The sequence below is a fragment of the Mirounga angustirostris genome, unplaced genomic scaffold, assembly GCF_029215605.1.
Source record: "Mirounga angustirostris isolate CCGP_5_RB_7025 unplaced genomic scaffold, mMirAng1.0.hap1 SCAF_5, whole genome shotgun sequence".
Taxonomy (NCBI): domain Eukaryota; kingdom Metazoa; phylum Chordata; class Mammalia; order Carnivora; family Phocidae; genus Mirounga; species Mirounga angustirostris.
Window position 1 is genome coordinate 88,637,591 of NW_026991713.1, and position 23,390 is coordinate 88,660,980.

Consider the following 23,390-nt stretch of genomic DNA (forward strand, 5'->3'; position numbering starts at 1 on the left):
GGACTTCAGAGTTGCTCAAATTATGAGACTTAAAACATTACACAATGATTTTCTCTTGTGTGGTAAATCTAAATGAACAATTATGAGCCACTAAAGGCATTTTTAAAGAAATATGTATTTAAAATTAAGACTAATCAAGAGATGGCCAAATAAATAATTAATATAAATTTAATAGCAAGTACAAGAAAAATATTGATATTTTAAAAGTTCATCCTTCATTATGAGAATTTAAACACATATAATTCCATTTAAGACAGAAAGATCTCAATCTGTGTGGATTTATATGTGTTTATGGGTTTGTATACTTATATATTCTATCAATTTTTATATTTATATATTCATATTTTAACGTAGAAACCAAACTCAGTATCATTAGATTCCAAACCCATTGGGTGAAATTTTATAGGAAAACAGAATTTGCAGTGTCAATTTGTCCCCACATATGATTACAAAAATAAAGATGTCTTTACAATGGACAAGTCTGGTTGATGCTGCCTTATTAAGTTGATCAAATTTAATATCACCGATAAGGGGACAAACTGATATCATATGCTTATTGATATGTTGTCATGTGAAAGACACAACAATACCAAAAATGTTTAATCTGAATCTAAGAACAAGAAAGTAATAGACAAAATAAAGCCAGATTAAGGTTCATTCTGTAAGACAATCAGCATATACTCCTCAAAAAATGTCGATGCTATTAAAGACAGAAAAAAAAAAAAAAAGAAAGAAAGAAAATGAAAGAACTCTTCCATTTTATTGAAAGCTAAATAGAAATGATAACAAAATGTTTGTGTGGTCCTCGTTTGATTCCTGGATCAAAAGTATAGCAGTTATAGGGGCACCTGTGTGGCGAAGTCGGCTGGGCGACCGACTCTTGGTTTTGGCTCAGGTCCTGATCTCAGGGTTGAGGGATCGAGCCCCATGTCGAGCTCCATTCTCAGGGCAGAGTCTGCTGGAGATTCTCTTTCCCTCTGCCCCGCCCACTCATGTTCTCTCTCTCTCTCGCTCGCTCTAAATAAATAAATGAATCTTTTTAAAAAAATATAGTAGTTATAAAGGACATTATTGGGAAAATTGGGGAAATTTAAGTATGAATTATATATATATAATATTATTATATTGTTAAATTTATCGTGTGTGATAATGTTATTTGAAGATTGTCTTATTCACAGGAGATACATGTTGAAGTATTCAGAAGTGAAATATCATGATATCTGCAACTTACTTTCAAATTAATCTGAAAAAACATTGAGTGATAGAGCAAAAGCAAATATGCAAAAATGTCAACAATTGGTAAATCTAGATGAAAGATATATAAAGGTTCATTGTATTACTTTTCCACTTTTTTGTAGGTTTAAAACTTTTGAAAATATAAGCTGGGAAAAATTGAACCAAATAAAACTATTCTTTAAATTCTTTATTTCATGTGTTCGCTTCAGCAATATTGCAATATAGGTTTATCACACATGCATTCACCCTTTTTGTAGATTTCAAATATTAAATGTTGAATGAATGTTACAAATTATAATCAGAATTTACAACAAGGCACTTAAAGAAGAAGTCAAAAGATTTAAGAATTATGTGAAATTTTGAGTACAAATACAGAACAAGAATAAATGATATTGGTGATGTTAACATTCAGACTGTTTGCCCCATCTTAATTTCTCTGCTCTCCTCCCACTTAGAATCTAAAAAAGCATTCGTTATAAATTGGAGGTACAGAATTTTTAGAAAATAATTGGATGAGTTGTATGATTCTCTTTACAAGTACAATTGGCTTTTCAGCAACCTGTAAGCCATTGAAAAAGTAACTCCATATCCAACAAAGAAAGCCAACGCCCGATTTGGCTGGGGAAGGGGTGTCAAATACGCGATCGTGTGGTAGATCCGTGCTCCAACAAAGAGTCTGAAGTGCAGGAGGGCCGTAGAGAGATCTGGACCACTCAAGGAATACAGAAGGCCAATACCAAGAAATGGCACAATATTTTCAAGGTCATTCAGGTGAGCTCTGTAGGAAAAGATGATTAGAAAAACACTGATTTCAAAATCCGTAGAAATCCATTCATTTTTCCCTTTCTTCTAAAACTAAATATAATGTTAGTGGATCTTAAAAATGCAGATTTATTTTCTTTTTCAAATTGCCTTGTTTCTTTAACCATTTGGCTTTTATTTAAAATGTCTTATTATTTTTGGTTCTATCTTTAGCATATCTCAACATATAACAGAGAAGACACTTTTCACTTTCAAGAACATCAAAATTGCATCTGTGTCATAAAACTCATTTCAGTTTTGTAGATATGAAATATTTTTTCTTCTGAGGTTCATACAATAGCAGTTCAAGGCTCTTCTTAAAACTCTTCTTTCCAAAAGAAAGAACTTTTGGTTATAATCTTTCATAAGACTACTCCCTCACTTCTGCCAGTCTACAGAATGGTTACTCAGACAATCCTTGCCCATTCACCCCAACTACTAGGTTGCCAACAATTAATTTACCAATTCAATACCAAGAATCTTATGCTCTCAACTTCAAATAACAGAATACATAAGTAGCCTTTCAAATATGGGTAAAATTTTAGCCAATCTATCCTCAAATTACAAAAAGAATTAGCTAACTGAGGGAGCAAAGTACAAAGAATACACAAAAATTATTGACCATAGAAAGATATGTTTCCTAAATTTTATCTTTATACCATAGCTAGATGATTTCCTCCAGTTCATGGCACCTTGGGTTTCTCTGGCTAGGGTTGTGAACAGAAGGCCCATTTATTATTGACTTGATTTTTTTTGAAGTGCTTAATTTTAAAATCTAATGTCCCTGTTTAAGTAGCCAGATTTAAAACTGCTTTAGAATCTAGACTAGAAATTAAGATTTTTGAGAGAGCTTATCAGCTATTGATAGGTATTTTAAAACAAAAAAAAATAGTTTTATGTCACTTTCTTTTCTTCTACCAAAAAAATGATTACATATTGCCTGCTCAATAATCACCACTGTCTCCCCCTCCTTTCCTTTCTCCTGGTTTCCATAGGTTCCTGACAAAGATGGTGACAACATAAAGGTTTGGAGAAGGTGACAGTCACCTAGATAAGTAATGGTTTTGAAAGATTTATATAAAGAATGACCTGTTTCTAAGTAAAAGCAAAAGACAGAAAGATATGAGTGTTCCCATTCCCACTCCATCATGGAACAGGCTACTGAGAGCAAGGTGGGCAAGAAGGGACAGGAATACTATTTCTTACTAAGGAAGGGTCCAGTTCACCAATTACAGCAAGGCTATTTGTTTTTGTCCTTTGAATTCTCCTGCCGGACTACAGATACAGCTTCACTTCCAATCTTGGCCATGTTAGTTTTCTCCCTCACAACTTTCTAAAAGGACAGACATTTTAAAGTTGGGGAAGAAGTTTTAAAAGGGAGACCCCATGGAAAACAATGTCTACTTCTAAGTCTACTTAAGCAAATGGCAAATAGAATGCAGTTTTAAAACAGAGAAGGTAGTCAAGGACAGTAAGAAGTAATGTGGTTCACTGGGGGTTGAGGGAAGGAAGGTCGGAGGAGGGCTTCTTTTGACCTTACTAGCCCCTCATTTTTTTTCTGGCTTCCCTCTATCTTATCTCTCCTCTTCAACTCTCTTTCCCTGTCCTCAGTCCTCCAAATGATCTTACAGATAACACTGCTCCTCGTCCTAGGAAGGCCTGTTTTCAACAGACCCTCATCTTCAATGCTAATTCATGACATATTCAGTGCTAATTCACGCCATCTTTTTAGACCCTGGCCAGGGCGTTCGGTGTCCCAGCTCTCCCAGTGAGCACCTGCTGTAGTTCAGTATCACCTGTCCACTGGAACCCTTTCTCTGCTCAAACGACAGAGTTCATCTTATGATGGCACAGCTTCTTTCATCTTTCAGTCCTTTCTAGACTGCTTTCAAAATCTATTAGCAGGTGCTAATTTCAGTTTTCACAACCACTTTCTATCTGGGTCTATCCCCTTCCCCCCGTGATGATTCCTGCTCCCATTTTCCTTTCTCTTTTAGACAGATGCCCCTTGGTATAGGCTTGTTCCGTGGTTGACCTTCCCACCAACCCTTCTCTGTGCTCATGATGCTCCAGTCACACCTCCCTGCCTCAGATCAGAACCACCTGGATTTCAGCGTCATCCACCTGACCTGGATCAGTGATGCTACACATCTTTGAGAATTGTCTGGGGGTGGCCAAGTACAAAAGGAACCTCATACCAGACTCCTCCAGACCCCCTTATCTCAGCCAAAGCTCTTCACGCTCAACATGGAGCAGTGTGCCCAAATTCCCACAAAGAAATTGTTCCAAATTGCCATGATCTCTCTCCTCTTCCTCTTCTCAAATCCTAATATCCTTCAAGCTCTTCCTTCATGCAATATTCCTAAATATTTTAAGAACTTATACCTTGTCCCCCACAACTTAACATCTAATAAGAGGCTGCCTTATATCATTCTCTAATTACTACATGTGTGTTGGTCTTATTTTCAAGGGAAAAGTTATAAACCCCTCAAGGGCAGGGAAGTTCTTTTATAGTACCCTAATACAAGAAATGACAGTAATGTCCACACAATGATTTCTCAGTGAATGCTTTATTCAGGCACTGGGGCCAGAAGGGAAGCCATCTAGTTCAACTCCCAGCCCAAGGCTCAGTCCCTTGACAGAATCCCCAGTGAGTGTCACCTATATTCCATTAAACACTCAGTGAAAAGGTATTATTTGCCTTTGAAGGTAGTATATTCTAAATGTCTCTCCTTTCCCTTATATACCAAACCCAAGCCTGCCTTCTTTTCCTTTTGAATGGTTCTCTTTATTTCTCCAGCTGCCCTGATTACTTTGCAACTTTCTTTTCATCTTGTTGTACTGAATGGATATATGGTCTCATATTCTTTCTAGAACACGGTGAGATGGGATTAAATAAATACATACATAAAATGTTTTCTAATCTCTGATTTTTGTCTGTCCAGAATGCAAGTCACTTACTTTAAGCCACTTATCTTGATATTTCCACATATATTACTTTATATTTTTACTTATTTGCCCCCTATGTGTATGTATTAATTTTCTCAATATTGCATACCTGAAAGCATACCTGTCACTTCATTTGTAGCCCCATTCAGTCCCTGCCATTGGGATATACTGATAGAAATAGCTTTATATGTGGAAGTAATGGAAAAAAAAATCCAGGTTAAAAATCAAATGAGGAGATTATGGAAACTCGTTATCTGAAAAGTATCTCCAAAAGCGAACTGTTACTAGAAACTTTTTGATGGTGTCGATAAGGTCTCAAAAAATACAACTGGAAACTGGACACCTTGTCTTTCTTGGAGACTCTTCTGTTGCCACACTGAAAAGGCAGTATCTGATCACCAGGGGGCGCTGTGCACACAGTCGCTGCACCTCTTCGAGGACACGGATTCCTTTCAGAAAGAACTAAGGTAAATTGTTCACAACCTGACTAGCTTCAATAAGGGCTTTCTCCTCTAGAAGTACAGTCAGTCCTATTGGCATGGGGGGGGGGGGTTACGATGGGAGGGGAGAATGGGGAAAAATCTAAAATCTCAAAATTAAAATATCTTTTGTTAAGCTTTCACACGTGACACTTGGATGTTCCCTTCAAACTTACTAATGCTATTGAGCATCTAACTGTTATCACTTTCAAGTCCTAGGCAATGTTATGAGTATAGGGTCATGATCAGCATCATGTATGTGATTATCTGCTCTAGAAGGGATGTACAAAAAGGTAAAGACAAAAGTTTTAAACTGCTTAATGTCTCTTTGGTGGTTTTGGCAACTCCACAAAGCTGTACTCACCTTTTCTACTGTTTATTTGTTTTCATCATAACACTTACAATTTTCTGATACTGTTTGAAATTTTCACATTCTTTGTCCTGAAACCATTTTAGATCCACATTCTTGGAATCGTCCATTTTTAAGACTGGCTGATTTACTCAGTAGGACCGTTAATTTAACAAACACAACTAAGTGAAGCAGAAGTTACCATTTTATTCAAACTACCTAGCACAGACTTCCTCTTAGGAGAAAAACATTCTTGTTTAATAAATAACTTGGGGTTAAATTTTTTGCATAATTTTGGTACTAGAAGAGCAGAAGAGTATATGGAGCCAAAGAAGAACCTGCAAAATGGTGTGATGGTGGGCATTATTTGAGGGGAAGAAGGTACAGTGCAACTTCCCCAGGGACAGGATGCTGAAGGACACTGTCAAAGCTGTCTAACATACAACTTGAAATGTTTGTGTTGCCATAATGTAAACACTGCACCTCAATTTCATCAAGTCTCTTTTATCCACATTTTTTAAGTTGGTTTGTTGAGAGTTAGGGAAAGAGCCAAGTTTACATCAGCCTAACAAAATGTAGACTATGGAAACATGCACACGTGTAGAAACCCAGACTGAGAGTGAATCTTGAGATCATATACCAGAGGGAATCTGCAGAAATCTTGGGAGGGGCTTCAGACTTTCACAGGGAATCAAGAAAAGTGATAATGCAAATATGATCTAGGTCCTAGAGGGTTTAGAAACTCCAGCTGGTTCCTGAATTACAGAAATAAAATTCTTTTATTTCAGTATCCAGTTCACCTATTCATACTCACCAAATTGAAACAGTGCATCAAATATACTCATGATGTTTCCTATCTTAACTATTCACCATAAAACGAAATATCTGTACGTTTAAGTATGGCTATGAAAACACTTCACTGTTTCTTTAATTTTATATAATTTTACTTATTCCTTGAAATGTGCCTAAATTGAACCACGTTTGGATGAGCGTTAGAAAATACTAAGTGAGAAGATGGTATATAACTTTGATGTTTCAGATGTTAGAAAAAGGTAACTAATAGATTGGTAATAGAATCCCAATATAAAAAATTCTGTGGGGGAAGTGGGTTACCCAAGATGGTGACATAGGAGGCTCCTGAACTCCCTTCCTCCCACAGCCACATCAAATGTACAGCTACACACAAAGTAATTATCTCTGAAAGAAATCCAGAAACCAGCTAAGTGACTGCTACACATTGAGCAAATACCCACATTGAAATGGGTAGGAAAGGCTGAGACACAATCTTGCCATAAACCCCGCCCCCAGCATAGTGCCATACAGTTGAAAGGGAACTCCCAACTCCAAGCTTCTTTCTGAGGAGCAGTCGGTTTGGACCCCACATTTAGTGCCCAAACATTTAGGACTCTCACCAAAGGATGGGACCCCAAAATATCTAGCTCTGAAAATCAATGAGGATTGCATTCCCAAGACCCATAAGACTTACAGCAAACAGAAGAGAAATTGTTAAGGGAAGCACAAGACTTGCTGTGTGTCAGCACAGAGGGAGCAGGCAAAATTGTCCATCTCCCAGTCTTTTCTTGAAAGGGATCCAACTGCATACTTTGAAATCTACTGCCTAAGTGTCAGCATGCATGCATCTAGGGTTGGGCTTTGATCCTTCCTAGAAACCAGGGAAGCCAGCAGACATCTCCCCCACCTTCTCCCTCTAGCTTGATCTCAGTGACCAGAATCTCTCTGGAAGGAGCTCATATACCTGTATGCACTCCAGTTTTTATGGCTGCAGCCCTACGGCTCGGTCTCCGGATCACCATGCCCTTATAGCTAATAGCACTACCACTCATGAGTCCCATAAAAATACAGCAAACAAAGAATCATTCTCAACAAGCCCAAGCAGTCACTGCAGCTATCCCTCCCCATGGCTATATCTACGTCCAGCACAGAGGGAGCAGACAAAAATGCCCAAATCCAGGATCTCCCTAGAAGGGGCTTAACTACATACTTTTCCCACTGCTACCTGAGCATCCAGCCTCCAGTCAGCCTATATCTAGATCTTGACTGTGTTCCTCCCTTTGGAACATGTGACAAGTCTTGGCACACCCAGAACAATTGGGAGCCAGTAAAAACAAAGAAGGCAGCTTGGACAATCACAAAGGTCTAAGAGACAACCAGAGGCTCAGGCCAGGATGACTGACAAGTTTCATCTCCTACATGAGACCACTCTGTCAAAACCTGGAGAAGTGGTTGTTTTATCTAATGCAGAGAAACCAATGCAGAGCCAAGGAAAATGTAAAAATAGGGGGATATGTTTCAAACCGAAGAACAAGATAAATTTACAGAAACAGATCTTAATGAAATAGAAATAAGTAACCTAATAGAGAGTTCAAAATAATGGTCAAAAGATGCTCACCAAGGTCAGGAGAGAAATGCATGAACAAAGTCAGAATTTCAATAGCAAAAGAAAATATAAAAAAATATCAAAAAGAAATCACAGAGCAGAAGAATATAACTGAATTTAAAAATCCCATAGAGGGGTTCAACACAGGCCAGATCAAGCAAAAGAAAGGATCAGCGAACTTGAAAACAGGGCGATGGAATTCATCTAACTGGAGGCACAGAAAGAAAAAAAAAAAGAAAAAGAGTAAATATAGTTTATGGAACTTATGGAATACCATCAAAAAGATGAAAGTACATATTAGGCAGGTCCCAGAAGTAGAAGAGAGTGAAAAGAGGGCAGAAAGCTTAATCAAAAAAATAATGGCTAAAAACTTTCCTAACCCAGAGAAAGAAACAGACATCCAGATGTAGGAACTTCAGAAGTAACAAAAAATGAATCCACAGAGACCCACACTGAAACCCATTATAACTAAATTACCAAAAGTTAAAGACAGGAGAGAATCTTAAAAGCAGCAAGAGAAAAGTAGCTTGTTTCATACCAGGGAGCCCCCATAAGACCATCAGCATATTTTTTACCAGAAACTACAAGGCAGAAGAGAGTGGGATAATATATTCTAAGGTCTCAAAATAAATAAATAATAAAAAATTAAAACTGCCAGCAGGAATCCTCCTCCACCTGACACAGTTGTCCTTCAGAATTGAAGGAGAGAGAAAGAATTCTCCAAACAAAAGCTGAAAGTGTTCATAACCACTACAGCAGCTAGAAATGTTCAAGAATGTTCTTTAAGCTGAAACAGAAGGACACTAATTAGTAAGAAGAAAACACATGAAAGTATAAAACTCAACAGTAAAAGCAAGTATAATTAAATTCAAAATACACTAATGTAATGATGGTGGGTACATCGCATAACTCTAGTATAAAGACTAGAAGACAAAAGTAGCAAAAATAACTGTAACAAAAGACACAGAATGATGGAATGGATTAAAAAACAAGACCCAACTATTTCTGCCTATAAAAGACTCACTTCAGCTTTAAGGATACATGTACTGAAAGTGAAGGGATGGAAAAAGATAGTCCATGGAAATGGAACAGAAAAGAAAGCAGGAAAGCCATACTTACATTAGACAAAACAGACTTCAAGCGAAAGACTGTAATAAAAGACAAAGAAAGCCATTATATAATGGTGAAGGAGGTCAATTCATCAGGTGATATAACATTAGTAAATACTTATGCAACTAATACAGGAGCACCTAAATATATAAAGCAAATATTAACAGATCTAAAGGGAGAAGTAACAATACAATAATAATAGTAAGAAACTCTAATACCCCACTTTCAATAACAGATAGATCATCCAGACAAAAAATCAATAAGAAAACATTGGACTTAAACTATACATTAGCTTAGATGAACCCAAAAGACATTTAAAAAACACACCATCCAACAGCAACAATACACATTCTTCTCAAATACACATGGAATATTCTCCAGGACAGATCATATGTTAGGCCAAAAACAAGCCTTAATAAATTTTTTTTTAAAGATTTTATTTATTTATTTGACAGAGAGATAGAAGAGCACAAGCAGAGGGAATGGCAGAGGGAGAGGGAGAAGCAGGCTCTGCACTGAGCAGGGAACCCGATGCGGGACTCGATCCCAGGACCCTGAGATCATGACCTGAGCCAAAGGCAGACGCTTAACCATCTGAGCCACCCAGGCGCCCAAGCCTTAATAAATTTAAGAAGTTTGAAGTTATATCAAGCATCTTTTTCAACTATAACAGTATGAAACTAGAAATCAATTACAAGAAGAAAACTGAAAAATTCACAAATATGTGAAGATTAAACAACATGCTACTAAACAACAAATGGGTTAAAGAAGAAATCAAGAGAAATGAAAAAAAATATATTGAGACAAATGAGGATAGAAACAGAAAATACCAAAACTTACGGGATAAAGCAAAAGCAGTTCTAAGAGGGAAGTTTATAGTGATAGACACCTACATTAAGAAAAAGAAAGATATCATATAAACAACCTAACTTTAACCCTCGAGAAACTAGAAAAAGGAAAACAAATTAAAACCAGAGTTAGAAAAATGAGGGAAATAACAAAGATTATAGAGCAAATAAATGAAATGTAGCCTAAAGAGAAATAGAAGAGGCCAAAGAAATGAAGAACTGTATTTTTGAAAAGATAAAATAAGATAAATCCTTAGACTTACCAAGAAGAAAAAAAGGAAGAATTCAAATAAATAAAATAATTAGAATGGAAAGTTGAGACATTCCAACTGATACCACAGAAATACGAAGGAGACTAGTATGAACAATTACCAACAAAGTGGACAACCTGGAAGAAATGGACAAATTCGTAGAAACATACAACCTACCAAGACTGAATCATGAAGAAATAGAAAATCTGAGCAGACCAATTACTAGTAATGAGATTGAATCAGTAATCAAAAACCTCCCAGTGAAGAAATCCAGGACCATATAGCTTCACTGGTGAATTCTACGAATCATTTAAGGAAGAATTAATACCAATTCTTTTCAAACTCTTCCAAAAAAGTAGAAGAGAATGGAACACTTCTAAACTTATTTTACCAGGCCAGCACTACTCTGATACTAAAGCTAGATAAGGACACTACAAGAAAAGAAAATCACAGGTCAATATCTTGATGAACACAGATATGAAAATCCTCAACAAAATATTAGCAAACCAAATTCAACAGTTTAATTAAAAGGACTTAAAGAATCATACACTGTTATCAAATGAGATGTAAGGATGGTTCAACATCTGTAAATCAATACCACATTAACAAAAAGAAGGACAAAAATAGTATAATCATCTCAATAGATACCGAAAAAGCATTTGACAAAATTCAAAATTCCTTCATGCCAAAAACTCTCAATGAATTGGATATAGAGGGAATGTACTTCAACACAGTGAAGGCCATACAGGACAATCCCACAGCTAACAACATACATCATACATCATGAAAAGCTGAAAATGTTTCCTTTAAGATCAGGAATAAGATAAGGATGCCCACTCTCACCACTTTTGTTCAGCATAGTTTGGAAGTCCTAGCCAGAACAATTAAATCAAGAGCAAGAAATAAAAGTCATCCAATTGTAAAGAAAGAAGTAAAATTATCTCTATTTGCAGATGACATATTATATCGGAAACCCTAATTCCACTAAACAACTGTTAGAACTAATAACTGAACTCAGAGAAGTTGTAGGATATGAAATCAGTACACAAAAATCAGTTGCATTTTTTACACTAACAATGAACTATCAGAAAGAGAAATTAAGAATTCAATTTACAATAGCATCAAAAAGAATAAAATACTGAAGAGTAAATTTAACCAAGGAGGTGGAAGATCTATGACTGAAAACTACAAGACACTGACGAAAAAAATTGAAGACACAAATAAATGGAAAGATACTCTGTGTTCACAGATTGGAAGAATTAATATTGTTAAAATGTCCATACTATCCAAAGTGAACTACAGATTCAATGCACCCCCTCTCAAAATCCCAATGGTATTTTTTTTAGAGAAATAGAAAAAACAACCTTAAAGTTTGTATGAAACCACAAAAGACCTGGAATAATCCAAAGCAATTCTGAGAAAGAAGAATAAGGGCTGGAGGTATCACACTTCCTGATTTCTAACTGCATTACGAAGCTACAGTAATCAAGGCAGTATGGTATTGGCATAAAAGCAGACACACAGGGCGCCTGGGTGGCTCAGTTGGTTAAGCGACTGCCTTCGGCTCAGGTCATGATCCTGGAGTCCCGGGATCGAGTCCCGCATTGGGGTACCTGCTTGGCAGGGAGTCTGCTTCTCCCTCTGACCCTCCTCCCTCTCATGCTCTCTGTCTCTCAAATAAATAAATAAAATCTTTAAAAAAAAAAAAAAAAGCAGACACACAGATCAATGAAGCAGAATAGAAAACCCAGAAATAAACCCATGCACTTATAGTCAATTAATTTTTTACAAAAGAACCAATAAAATGCAATAGAAAAGGCTAGTCTCTTCAATTAACTGTGTTGGGAAAACTGGATTTCCACATGCAAAAGAATGAAACCTGACCCTATTTTATACTATACACAAAAATTAACTCAAAATAAATTAAAGACTTGAACATAAGATCTGAAACCATAAGATTCCTGGAAGAAAACATAGAAGGTAAGCTCCCTGACATTGGCTTTGGCAATGATTTTTTTGGATTTGACACCAAAATCAAAGACGACAAAAGCAAAAATAAACACATGGGTCTATATCAAACCAAAAAGCCTCTGCTCAGCAAAGGAAACCATCACTAAAATGGAAAAACAATCTACGGAGGAAGTATTCGCAAGCCACATATCTGATAGGCGGTTAATATCCAAAATATACAAGGAACTTATATAGCTCCATAACAATAATAATAATAGTAATAATAATAACCCAATTAATAAATAAGCAAGGACGTGAGCAGTCACTTTTGTCCAAAGAAGACATCCAAAACCATTGATTTTTATTCAAAATCATCCAAAAATCAATGGTTTTGATTAGCCTCCCCTCTCTCAGGACGGTTATTGTCAAAAGGACAAGAGATAATAAATGCTGGCTGGCAAAGATGTGGAAAAAAGGGAACCCTGTTGGTAGGAATGTAAACTCGTATAGCCACTGTGGAAAACAGTTTGGAGGGTCCACAAAAAATTAAAAATAGAACTACCAGAGGATCCAGCAATTCCACTTCTGGGTATATATCCAAAAAAGAAAAAGAAACCATTTTTCCAAAGAGGTATCTGCACTCCCATGTTCACTGCAGCATTATTCACAATAGCCAAGATCTAGAAACAACTTAAGTGTCCATCAACAGATGAATGGATAAAGAAAATGTGGTATATATGTGCAACGGAACATTATTCACCCTTAAAAAAGTTATGTACAACAACATGGATGAACCTGAAGGGCACTATGCTAGGTAAAATAAAGCAGACGGAGAAAGACAAATGTTGTATGGTATCACTTATATGTGGAATCTAAAAGACAGGATAAAAAAAAAGTCAAACTCACAGAAACAGTAGAAAGGTGGTTGCCAGGGGCTGTGGGGGGAAATAAGGAGAGGCCGGTAAAAGGGTACAAAATTTCAGTTATAAGATGAAGAGGGTCTGAAGATCTAAAGTGTAACATGGTGACTATAGTTAATAACACTGTAGTCTATAATTGAAATTTGCTAACAGATTAGAACTTAAATGTTCACATAAAAAAACAAAGGGGGTGGTAAATCTGGAGGTCATGGATGTGTTAATGAACTCGACGGGGATAAACATTTCACAACATATATGTGTATCAACTCATGACGCTATGTACTTTATATGTCTTACAATTTTATTTGTTGACCACAGTTCAGTAAAGGTGAAAAAGAAAGTTTGCAATTTACATGACTTTATGGCAAGGATTAAGAAGTATACCTTCAGAACTAGAATTCAATTTGTTTTTTTAAAGCAGAGTATTAATTATATTATTAGGAGGCTCTGTGGATGGTATCTTGGTGTATTGCTTTTCATTGTTCATTGAATTCTCAGTACATTAAACATAATACCTATAAAGGAGAGAGAAAAAGGAAGGCAAGATTTCCCACATTCATATTTTGAGTCTTATGCAAAAGTATCTTCAACGTTTCACACAAGCTGACAGTCTCAGCTCTGGAGAAAGATGACAAAACTGCAAAAATCCACCATCCTCATTTTACCTTCTACCTGTAAGCCTTTTTGAAAAATCCCTACAGAGAACAAAGTCATTAACCCCAAGGAAGTAGGAAATTGGCATGTGCAATTGCAGTGAGAGTTGGAGACTTCTAGATCCCTAATTTTCTATAATTATTATATGGACTAGTTAAGATCACTGACTTTTCTCCCTTCTTACAATCCCCAACATCCTCACTGAACTCCTTGACCAAAATTCTTTGATCAAGTAAATAATTTCAGGAGACAGTGGGTTTACCTCCGTACACGTTCCACTCTGTCATCTGTCCGAAGATACTTCTTGGCATTTTCTCCCTTGCCAAAGCCAGCACAGTCTTCTGGGTTGGCAAAAACCTATTCCAAATTCCAAGAAAAAAAATGTATTTCAAATGCCAAATAACATGGGAGTATTCCACCTGATAAGTTACTTGCATTTTAACGGAAGAAATACAGGCATCCAGGTTGGCCCTTATGAAAAGGAAATTTGGAGCTCAAACACGGGGAGGGATCTAGACTTTAAGCTTTTCCTGACAGTGCAAAGCATTTTTTAAAGAAAAGCATAAATAAGAACTTAAATAAAAACTAATGTATAAAAATAGTGAAAAGGAAGCAAAAATGGAAAAGAGAGCCTAATTCCAAGCCATCATTGACTATTATTATGGTGAACTGGCATCTTTTTATAGTGATGTTGATGAAACTTCCCTCAAGAGTATTAGCATTCCCAACTGGTTGGCTCATATGAAAGTCTTTAATTTACTAACCATGGATGTTAGAAACCAGGCAAGAAGTATAAGAATGAGGGGCAGGAAGTATATTTTGTTCTTTATTAGGATATGTGTATCTCTTTTCTTTGGCTGAATTAACAAACACTTTGGGTTGAATAATATAGTGAAACATAATAAGTTGAACGGCATTCCTAAAAATACCAAGTACATGTTCTAAGCATATGTTTGTTTATTCCTTCCTGCAAATTATTAGGCTGCTTGATATGATCTCCCCATCCCTTGAAACTTGAAAAAGGCATTTAAAAAATATTTAAGTATGTTCCACTGTTTAATAATTTATAATAAAGAAAAACATGAACTACAAAATTAGCCTAATTTAAGCTTAGAAAGCCATAAATATTACATTTTTTTCTAAATATGACATAAGCATTTATTTCAGATAAAGATGTTGAGGAGAACTGATGGGAAGGGACATGATACAGTATCAGCTCTTGAGATCAGCTCTGTCTGTCTTGTTTCTAAATAAATGCTTGGCACATGCTAGATGTTCAATAAATATGTTTCAAATAAGTAAATAAATGTATTACAGTGGAAAGTGTGCATGGGATTTGAGTTTAAAGCAATCCGAATTAGAATCTCAGCTTCACTCTTTATTGGTGTATAACCTTGGGTACGCTATTTAACCTGTCTGACTTTCATTCAGGTCCTCATCTATAAAATGGGGGGACTAATTCTCATTTCACATGAAAATACTAACAATTCCATGATTTTGCACATACAAAGACTATCACATGGCTCCTGGCACTCCATGAATTTGAGTTTTCTCCTTTTCTTGTAAGATGGGGTACATTTCTGCTATGCTTAGTGCTACCCTGTTTCTAGAGGACACTGTGGACCCAGTGGTAGGAAGCTACTTTACAGCCTGCTGCTTTGACACCTGGACCTCTTATATTTAAGAGACTTAAATATGTCTGTAGGTGCCCCCCCATTAAAATGCAAATATCCTTGGGAAGGAATTATACCTCAAGAGAGTAACAGGGAAATACCTTAAGGATGACTATAACCTCTAGATAAAAGCAAGTCTCTGAAGGATAAAAACTCGTGTGGGGGGGCGCGCCTGGGGGTGGTTCAGTCAGTTAAGCATCCGACTTTTGATTTCGGCTCAGGTCTTGATCTTGGGGTAGTGAGATTGAGCCCCATGTTGGGCTCTGCGCTGGGCGTGAAGCCCGCTTAAGATTCTCTCTCTTCCCTTCCTCTTCCGCTCTCTAAATAAATAAATAAACAAATAAATAAAAAAGACAGAGAGAAATAGGTGGTTTCCAGGAAGAAATTGCTGACTAGGGACAAGGACCACACCAATGAAAATAGTTTTAACTTTGTCAAGGTAGCTTTGTTCTACCCCCACTTACTGTGTTATAAACCCTGCTTGAGTATAGGATATAGTTTCCAAAATCTTTCTACTACCTTCCCCAAGGCTCAGTTTAAGAAAAAATCATTCTTATGATGCTGGGCAGAAATAGCATCCACTTAAGAAGTCAGAACTACACAAAATTCAAATGCCTTGCCCCAGTCATAAAAGGCTCTACTGATAATAAGAACTTAATTCTATTCCCAAAGGTGTACCCTTGACCTGTAATAGAACTAAAAACACCAGCTGTCTGGAAAATGACTATTTTCTAAACTCTAGTTGGCAAAATTAACTTCAAAATCACAGAGTTTTCTTGAAAACTTTAACACTCCAAGAATCTCATGTACTAAGTAGCATGACAAAAGGTAACAACCACTTACTAGCTTCCGGGAGAAAGTACCTGTTCCATAAATATATCAGATGCATCTATACCAAATGATGGCATAATTCATTTGCAACATTAAACAATGTGCCATTGGGCTTTACCAAAAAAGTTTTTTAAAAAGTAAATTAAGAAAATTGTTTTCCAAAATGCCAACCCTTAAAGGAAATTATTGCCTCCAAATGTCTTACCTTTCTTGTCAATCTATAGAATGCAGTTGCAGTACTCATAAACATCATTTTTGAAAGAATAATCGTTGTATAGGAAGCATAGGCCATGAATACTTCATTTTCCATTAGCTCAGTGAGGTCAACCATTTTTTCAATTTTGGTCTGGAATCTTAAAAAGAGTTTAGACAAGAGAGGAAAGGCAGACATAAATACCTCAAATAACCTGACAGTCACTTGGTGTACTTATATTGCAGCATTAACCATATTGTTCTTAAAAATATCTTGGGTTATTATTGCAGGAGAAATAATCTTTTCTAAAATTTCAAAATAAACAATATATTGTGGCTTTTTTCTATTCTATAACATTAAGCTTGAAGATATCAAACAAGCATGGAGTGAAAATGAAAATGTAAGGGTATGAGAAGCAAAAGTAAATGGGCAAAATGCTGTAAAGATAGACTAAAATCCTATATTTGCATCAAGATGAACCACAAGTTGGACACAAAAGACCAGAGTTTATGGATTGATCTCTTTAGAAACATTAAATTATGTACATAGTAGCACCGTTAATGTCTGATTAGAAATGCCTAAGTTTGGGGTGCCTGGGTGGCTCAGTCGTTAAGCGTCTGCCTTCGGCTCAGGTCATGATCTCAGGGTCCTGGGATCCAGCCCTGCATTGGGCTCTCTGCCCGGTGGGGAGTCTGCTTCTCCCTCTCCCACTCCCCCTGCTTGTGTGCCCCCTCTCGCTGTGTCTCTCTCTGTCAAATAAATAAATAAAATCTTAAAAAAAAAAAAAAGAAAGAAAGAAATGCCTAAGTTCTGGGGCACCTGGGGGGCTCAGTCAGTTAAGCGTCTGACTCTTGATTTCAGCTCAGGTCATGTTCTCAGGGTCCTGACATTGAGCCTCGAGTTGGACTCTGTGTTCAGTGTGAAGTCTGCTTGAGATTCTCTCTCTCCCTCTTCTTCTGTCCTTCCCCCCTGCTTGCACTCTCTCTCTCAAATACATAAAGTCTTAAAAAATAATATAAAATAAGAAACACCTAAGCTCTAATATATGTCCTGCTTTAGAAACCCACCTTACAGCTTTTTGTCATTTCAATAGTATTTAAGATCCCAGGTTACAAGATCTGAATTCCAGTCCCACCTTTTGGTTATTAACTTTGGTTGAGAGATTTGGCCTCTCTGAAACTAAATTTCTTCATTTCTAAGATGGGAATAGTAATAGTTCCTAACTTAGCGGTTTGTTGTCAGAATTTAATTGAGATACCATGTGGAATATACTTATACTTAGCACAGCAACTGGCCCGTGAAGAACCCTCGATAAAGTTTATTATATCCTTATGATCATCATTATCACCATGATTATAGTCATCATTCATACCAACACAAGTGAACAAGGAGAAGCAGGATAATGGAAACAAAATGCCGGGCAAATGCAAAGGAAGGAAGTGGTGTTTATGGGACTCTCATAGAGGGAATAAGGGAAGGAAGGTAGCTTTATGTAACTCTTCACATTACTCCACCTTCCACTGAATGTAACTGTCTGTCTGGAGTTGGAAATATAATTGGGAGTGTACCCAGAAGGGAAGCTAAGGTATACTGGTGATACTCAAGTCAAAGTGGGTAGGGATTTCAGGTAAAGCTTAAAATTTAAATTCCCTACCTTACCTGGTAGCCATTCTTTTTAACATCCTCTTGTTCTGTTATCAGCTCTGCTGTCTGTTTCTTCTCTCTTTTCCACATAAACACACATCTTTTCTCACACCCAAGCTTCAACACTATTTAACCTACTTAGCATGGAGTTCGGTTTCTTGGACAAAATGTCCATTCCTGCCTTTGAAACTCAACCCCTGTATGCAACCTTATCAGACTGACATCGATCAAACTCTGATCATTCTATCCATCTACCAATAACCTATAAATCTATATCTCTTTCTCTACTCTGTGACTGGTCATATAGCTGTCTACATATTGCTGTGAATGTGATATAAACAACACACATATACATATATGCTTAATTTTATAATGTCCAACTATGCCCTATACTTTTTGTGTGTTACATAATCTTTGTAACTATTCTAGTATAGTCCTCATAACTATATGCATTTTACAGATGAAGAAAGTGTGAATCAGAGATATTAAGCAGCCAAGCTAGGACACAAACCCACGTCTCTGACTTCGTATCTTTACACTACACAGCACTGTCTCCTTCAAGAGACTGTAAAGTGCTTAATGCTGATTCAGCTAACACTGACTGAATGCCTGCCTGTGGCTGGGGCACCTCACATCTGTTACCTTGTTTCCTCTCCCAGTGATGCTACAGGGTAGATACTATTACTCCCATTTTTCAGATGAAGAAACCAAAACTTCCGAAGTAACTCCTATTTTTTTCAAAGATTTTATTTATTTATTTGAGAGAAAGAGAGAGCACGAGCAGGGGGAGGAGCCAAGGGAGAAGCAGACTCCCCACCGAGCAGGGATCCCGACGTGGGACGCGATCCCGAGAGCTCAGGATCATGACGTGAGTGGAAGGCAGACGCTTAACCGACTGAGCCACCCAGGCATCCCAGTAACTCCTATTTTGAAAGGTGGGCTGAATATGTATTTCAGATTTAAGCAAACAGAAACTGTATGTTTCAGTGTAAAAAACAAAACCAAATGCATATGATACATTAATCCACCTCCACAAGTCAGCAGTCTTGAAAGCACAGAATGTGATATAAGCTCTCGGTGCAAGGTAATACTTTTAGTACCATTTAATGTATCTGCTCTTGTTCTGGTAGCGGGGTGGGGGGGGGGAGGAAGTCAGGAATAAACTGCGCTATCCTTCAAAGCTCATGTAAAGTAATTAGCTTAATAAGGGATCCTTAAGTCCTATGCCTCTGGACAGAGATCTGAAGAAACACAGCAGGAATGTTAATTTAAAAAAAATAAGAAAAGTTTATCAAGTCGGAACTGTTGTTATTTAACAATAATTTTACAACTAAACAGTTTCTGTAGGTCGCTACAGATGTTTACAGAATGAAATGTATTTAGCAATGGAATGTAAGTCCAGAGAATGGTTTTCTTTTGGTTAAAAACTGGTCTTGAAAAAGTAGAGAAAAAGCGGAAGCCTTCCAGAGCTGCTGGTGGGAAAAGAACACAAAGATGTCAGCAGTTGGAGGAAAAGGGCAATGCGAGGTTTTTTTCTTTCAATGTGAATAACACATTGAAAGCGTACCTCACAGCAAGAGTTTTTCCAACACCAAGAATGTAGCTTAACTCCTGGAGTCTGTGGTTTGGGGAGATGGGCCAATGCTGAGCCTCTGACTTCACATCCTAAAGGTCCATGAACCATTTCTCAGAGACCAATATCTTCCACTCCCAGCATACCGGAGGGCCAGGTGAGGAGAAGGTAAGGCACTGAGAAACAGAAGTGATTTGGGGAGGGATGTGCTCTGGCGAGCGCTGTGTATTGTGTAAGACTGATGAATCACAGACCTGTACTCCTGAAACAAATAATACATTATATGTTAATTAAAAAAAAAAAGAAAGAAACAGAAGTGATTTACAGCATGGAATAAGATGGTGCTGGCCTAGACTTTTTTTCAAAGCTGATTTGTCAGGACATTGCCTTGAGCTTACATCACGGCAGGGCACTGCAGTCAATACAAAATTAATGGGGCGCCTGGGTGCCTCAGTTGGTTAATAAGCATCTGCCTTCGGCTCAGGTCATGATCTCGGGGTCCTGGGACAGAGCTCCGCTTCTCCCTCTCCTTCTGCCCCTTCCCTTCACTCGTGCTCTCCTACTCTCTCTCAAATAAGTAGATGAAATCTTTAAGAAAAAAAAAAAAAACCCACAAAATTACTGAACGCTTTTTACTAGGGGAGGTCGCCAGGAGGGAGGAGAGCAGTGTAGTAGTGTTAATAATTAAGAGGGTAAATTGTTAAGTGTTTTGAGTATTCTAGGAACGAGGTATGAATAATCTAAGAAAAGACAAAACATGAAACTTGGTTATGAATTAGAGAGAATAAAATGTTACAATGATGAATTACATTTGTCCAGGGTATCGTTCCCTTCATTGTCCATCACTGGTTGGCACAGCAGAGAATACCTCTATCTTTTTCACCAGAGAGCTGGACTCAGTCCCCTAAGGTGGAGGTGATGCCTCTGAAGGGGCAAAGAGCAAAGTGCGAAGCACACAGAGACTCTGGAGCTAGACTAGAGTCTGGGTAAATTCGGCTCTGCCATTTACTGGTTGTGGTTTAACTTCTCTGGGACCTACTTACCTTACCTGTATAATGAGGTTAATAATACTTCCTATCTCACAAGATTCTTGTATCAAATGAGCAAAGTCTAAAGACATTACAAAAGCACTGGGAACTGGTAAATATTATATAAGTATTTGATAAATAAGTTCCCACTTTGGCACTGTTCTAGGCACTGAGGAGATCATTTGAGGGTTTTCAAAAAGCTTACCCATTATCTCACTTGATCTAGAAAATTCTAAGGTAGTCAGAGCAAGCAATATTTGTCTCTGCCTTTAACATGTAAGGAAGCTGGGGCGCCTGGGTGGCTCCGTTGGTTAAGCGACTGCCTTCGGCTCAGGTCATGATCCTGGAATCCCGGGATCGAGTCCCTCATCGGGCTCCCTGCTCAGCGGGGAGTCTGCTTCTCCCTCTGACCCTCCCCCCTCTCATGTGCTCTCTCTCTCTCTCTCTCTCTCTCATTCTCACTCTCTCAAATGAATAAATAAATAAATAAAATCTTTAAAAAAAACTAATAATAACATGAAAGGAAGCTGAAGTCTGAAGAGGTAGAGTGAGTAATGTGACCCAAATTCACAGTGGAGGGGCCAAGACTGGAACCCAGTTTTCTCAAGTGTTTAGCTCATGGGCTATCCACCATCAAGGCTAAGAATTCTAGACCACTCTGGTTTCTGGGGGCCTTTTTCTGTCCAATCTCCTATTCCTATCTTGCCCTCCTCATCCAAATACAGCACCTACCCCTACTGTATCTATTACAGTTGAGTTTTTTATCTCTCAACCATGGAATATTCCTCTTCTCTTTACAGGCTCTGGGCCAAAAAGGGCAAAGTTCTCTTCTTATTTATGGTGGCCTTGCAACATCAACATTGTGAAACACACAAAAAATCTGGTCACACAACCCCGAGCCATGACTCCTCAATTTCATACCTTCTAAAACAAATGTAATACTACCACAAGATTTTTAAAAAAAAAAAAAAAGATAATTAAATTATCTTGGCCTCCTATGCTTCAGAGCCTGGGTGCTGGGGAGAAAATGCTGGGGGCTCTGGGAGAATGTGAGGTAAGGCTGTTCTCAGGGGCCTCTGCTGATCTCCTTTCCCAGCCTCACTGATAAACTCCACTCTAAAACAAACCCTTAGAAAAAATTGTACTTTTCTGCCACCAAGAGCAATATTCAAACTGGGACTGATTTGCCATTTAAAAAAATGACCAAAGTTCTACATAGTCCTCTTATTTGGGGAACAGCAAAGGACAGCAAACCCTATTACTATCTTAACTCCCAGTATGGTAAGCCCCCAGGGGGGGGATGCGAAAAGGGTCTGTAGTTTGGCATTCACCACAAGCTAAGGCCCTGAAGAACTCTAGTCTTAAATGGCAAACAGTGGAAAGGCTGTAAACTGGAGGATCTGGGGAATTTTCCATGTGCCCCTATAACAATGCTTGATTATAAGCCACTTGGCACTCTCTTGGAGAGAAAGCAGACAGAGGGCAAAGGAGAAAACAAAAGGGTGCCCAGAATACTAAGAGGCCTTGGGACTATTTCGAAGAAAGCAAGGAGATGGGAGATTTGCATGCACCTTCTCTCCACTGCCCCGGGGCCGCCATAACAGTAATATCCGAGGCCTCACCTCCCAAATAAGAGTTTCCCATGGCTTCCTCCTCCAGACTGGGGGGCTGGCTATAATATCACAAAGTTTAACCTATGTCCTCCTGCACTTTGTTACTGTCGTTATATTATTATCATTAAACGTGACAATGCTCCTCTTGCCTAGCAAAGTGAACCACGAGGAGCAAATCCTTCTTGTACTTCAGTAGGTGCAAAGGCCAACTTGCCCAGGGCCGCTGCAGGATTCCACACCCTTCGGTTGAACAGAAGTTGCCTAACATACAGCGACTTCATGTATTATACAATTTGCACAAAGCGCGTAGAGCACACAGAGACTCTGGAGCTAGACTAGGGTCGGGGTGAATGCGACTCCGCCACTGGCAGGTTGTGATTTAACGTCTCTGGGACCCCAGAGTTCCAGGGGGCCCGTTCAAGGTGGACGCTCGCGCGGCTTGAGAATAAAAAGTGAGTAACTCACTACGTAAACGTAAAAGGACTTATTCCCTTAAGTTTCTTTCCTGGAGTTTGACCACGGGGAAAACTTACCTACCAGGGTACAGGAACTCGACTCCGTTTCAGAGGCGACGGACTGAAAAGCCAGCGCTTAGCAGCTACAGAGAGCAAAGAAGTTCCACGCGGGCAAAGCCCACCCGCTCCACCCACTTCGCTCCTTCCCGCCCACCGCGCACCCTTTCCTTGCGCGTCCCTTCCCGGGCACGTACGGTGAGTCCGAGTAGGGGCGCAGCGGCAGCGAAGCTGTCCCAGCCGGTGGCTCGCGCGGGCACTGCGGTGACTTCTACCGCTCGGGAGAGGGACGCAGGGCACCGCGCCCATCTGGCCAATTTCCAGTTAATCCGCTCTCCGGCGCTTCAAGCCTGACTCCCAGCCTCGCCAAGCACCTCC

At 38.3% G+C, this 23,390-nt stretch overlaps 1 protein-coding gene and 1 long non-coding RNA gene across 12 annotated transcripts in view; one reads left to right on the forward strand and one right to left on the reverse strand.

The window, feature by feature from the left end:
• Positions 1-1,408: 1,408 nt before the first annotated feature.
• Positions 1,409-23,380, reverse strand: MGST1 (microsomal glutathione S-transferase 1). Of its 10 annotated transcripts, none has more exons than XM_054507162.2 (6): positions 20,006-20,026; positions 16,655-16,802; positions 14,208-14,302; positions 13,278-13,306; positions 9,332-9,360; positions 1,409-2,014 (listed from the first exon to the last, which is right to left on the reverse strand). In XM_054507162.2, the coding sequence occupies exons 2-6, from the start codon at positions 16,778-16,780 to the stop codon at positions 2,000-2,002; spliced, it is 294 nt and encodes a 97-aa protein (XP_054363137.2). In that variant the 5' UTR covers positions 16,781-16,802; positions 20,006-20,026; the 3' UTR covers positions 1,409-1,999. The 10 variants fall into 10 exon arrangements, with proteins under 10 accessions (XP_054363137.2, XP_045729751.1, XP_045729749.1 ...); XM_054507161.2 differs by having other exon boundaries at positions 1,916-5,167; positions 20,006-20,029; XM_045873795.3 differs by lacking the exons at positions 9,332-9,360; positions 13,278-13,306; positions 20,006-20,026 and adding an exon at positions 23,210-23,380.
• LOC123843926 (uncharacterized) overlaps positions 22,796-23,390 on the forward strand; it is a 53,005-nt gene continuing 52,410 nt past the window's right edge. For both annotated transcript variants that reach the window (XR_006790671.3, XR_010411601.1), the window contains exon 1: positions 22,796-22,952. This is a non-coding gene — a long non-coding RNA (uncharacterized LOC123843926). The remainder of the gene's footprint in view (positions 22,953-23,390) is intronic.

What these genes read in the sequence shown, in the direction of transcription:
- MGST1 (XM_045873795.3), bottom strand. Translation starts at nt 16,780, where the DNA reads ATGGTTGACCTCACTGAGCTAATGGAAAATGAAGTATTCATGGCCTAT. An exon ending in TCTATAGATTGACAAGAAAG is followed by an intron (nt 14,303 to 16,654) that starts GTAAGACATTTG and finishes AATTTGGAATAG; the next exon opens with GTTTTTGCCAACCCAGAAGA. An exon ending in AGAGTGGAACGTGTACGGAG is followed by an intron (nt 2,015 to 14,207) that starts GTAAACCCACTG and finishes CTTTTCCTACAG; the next exon opens with AGCTCACCTGAATGACCTTG.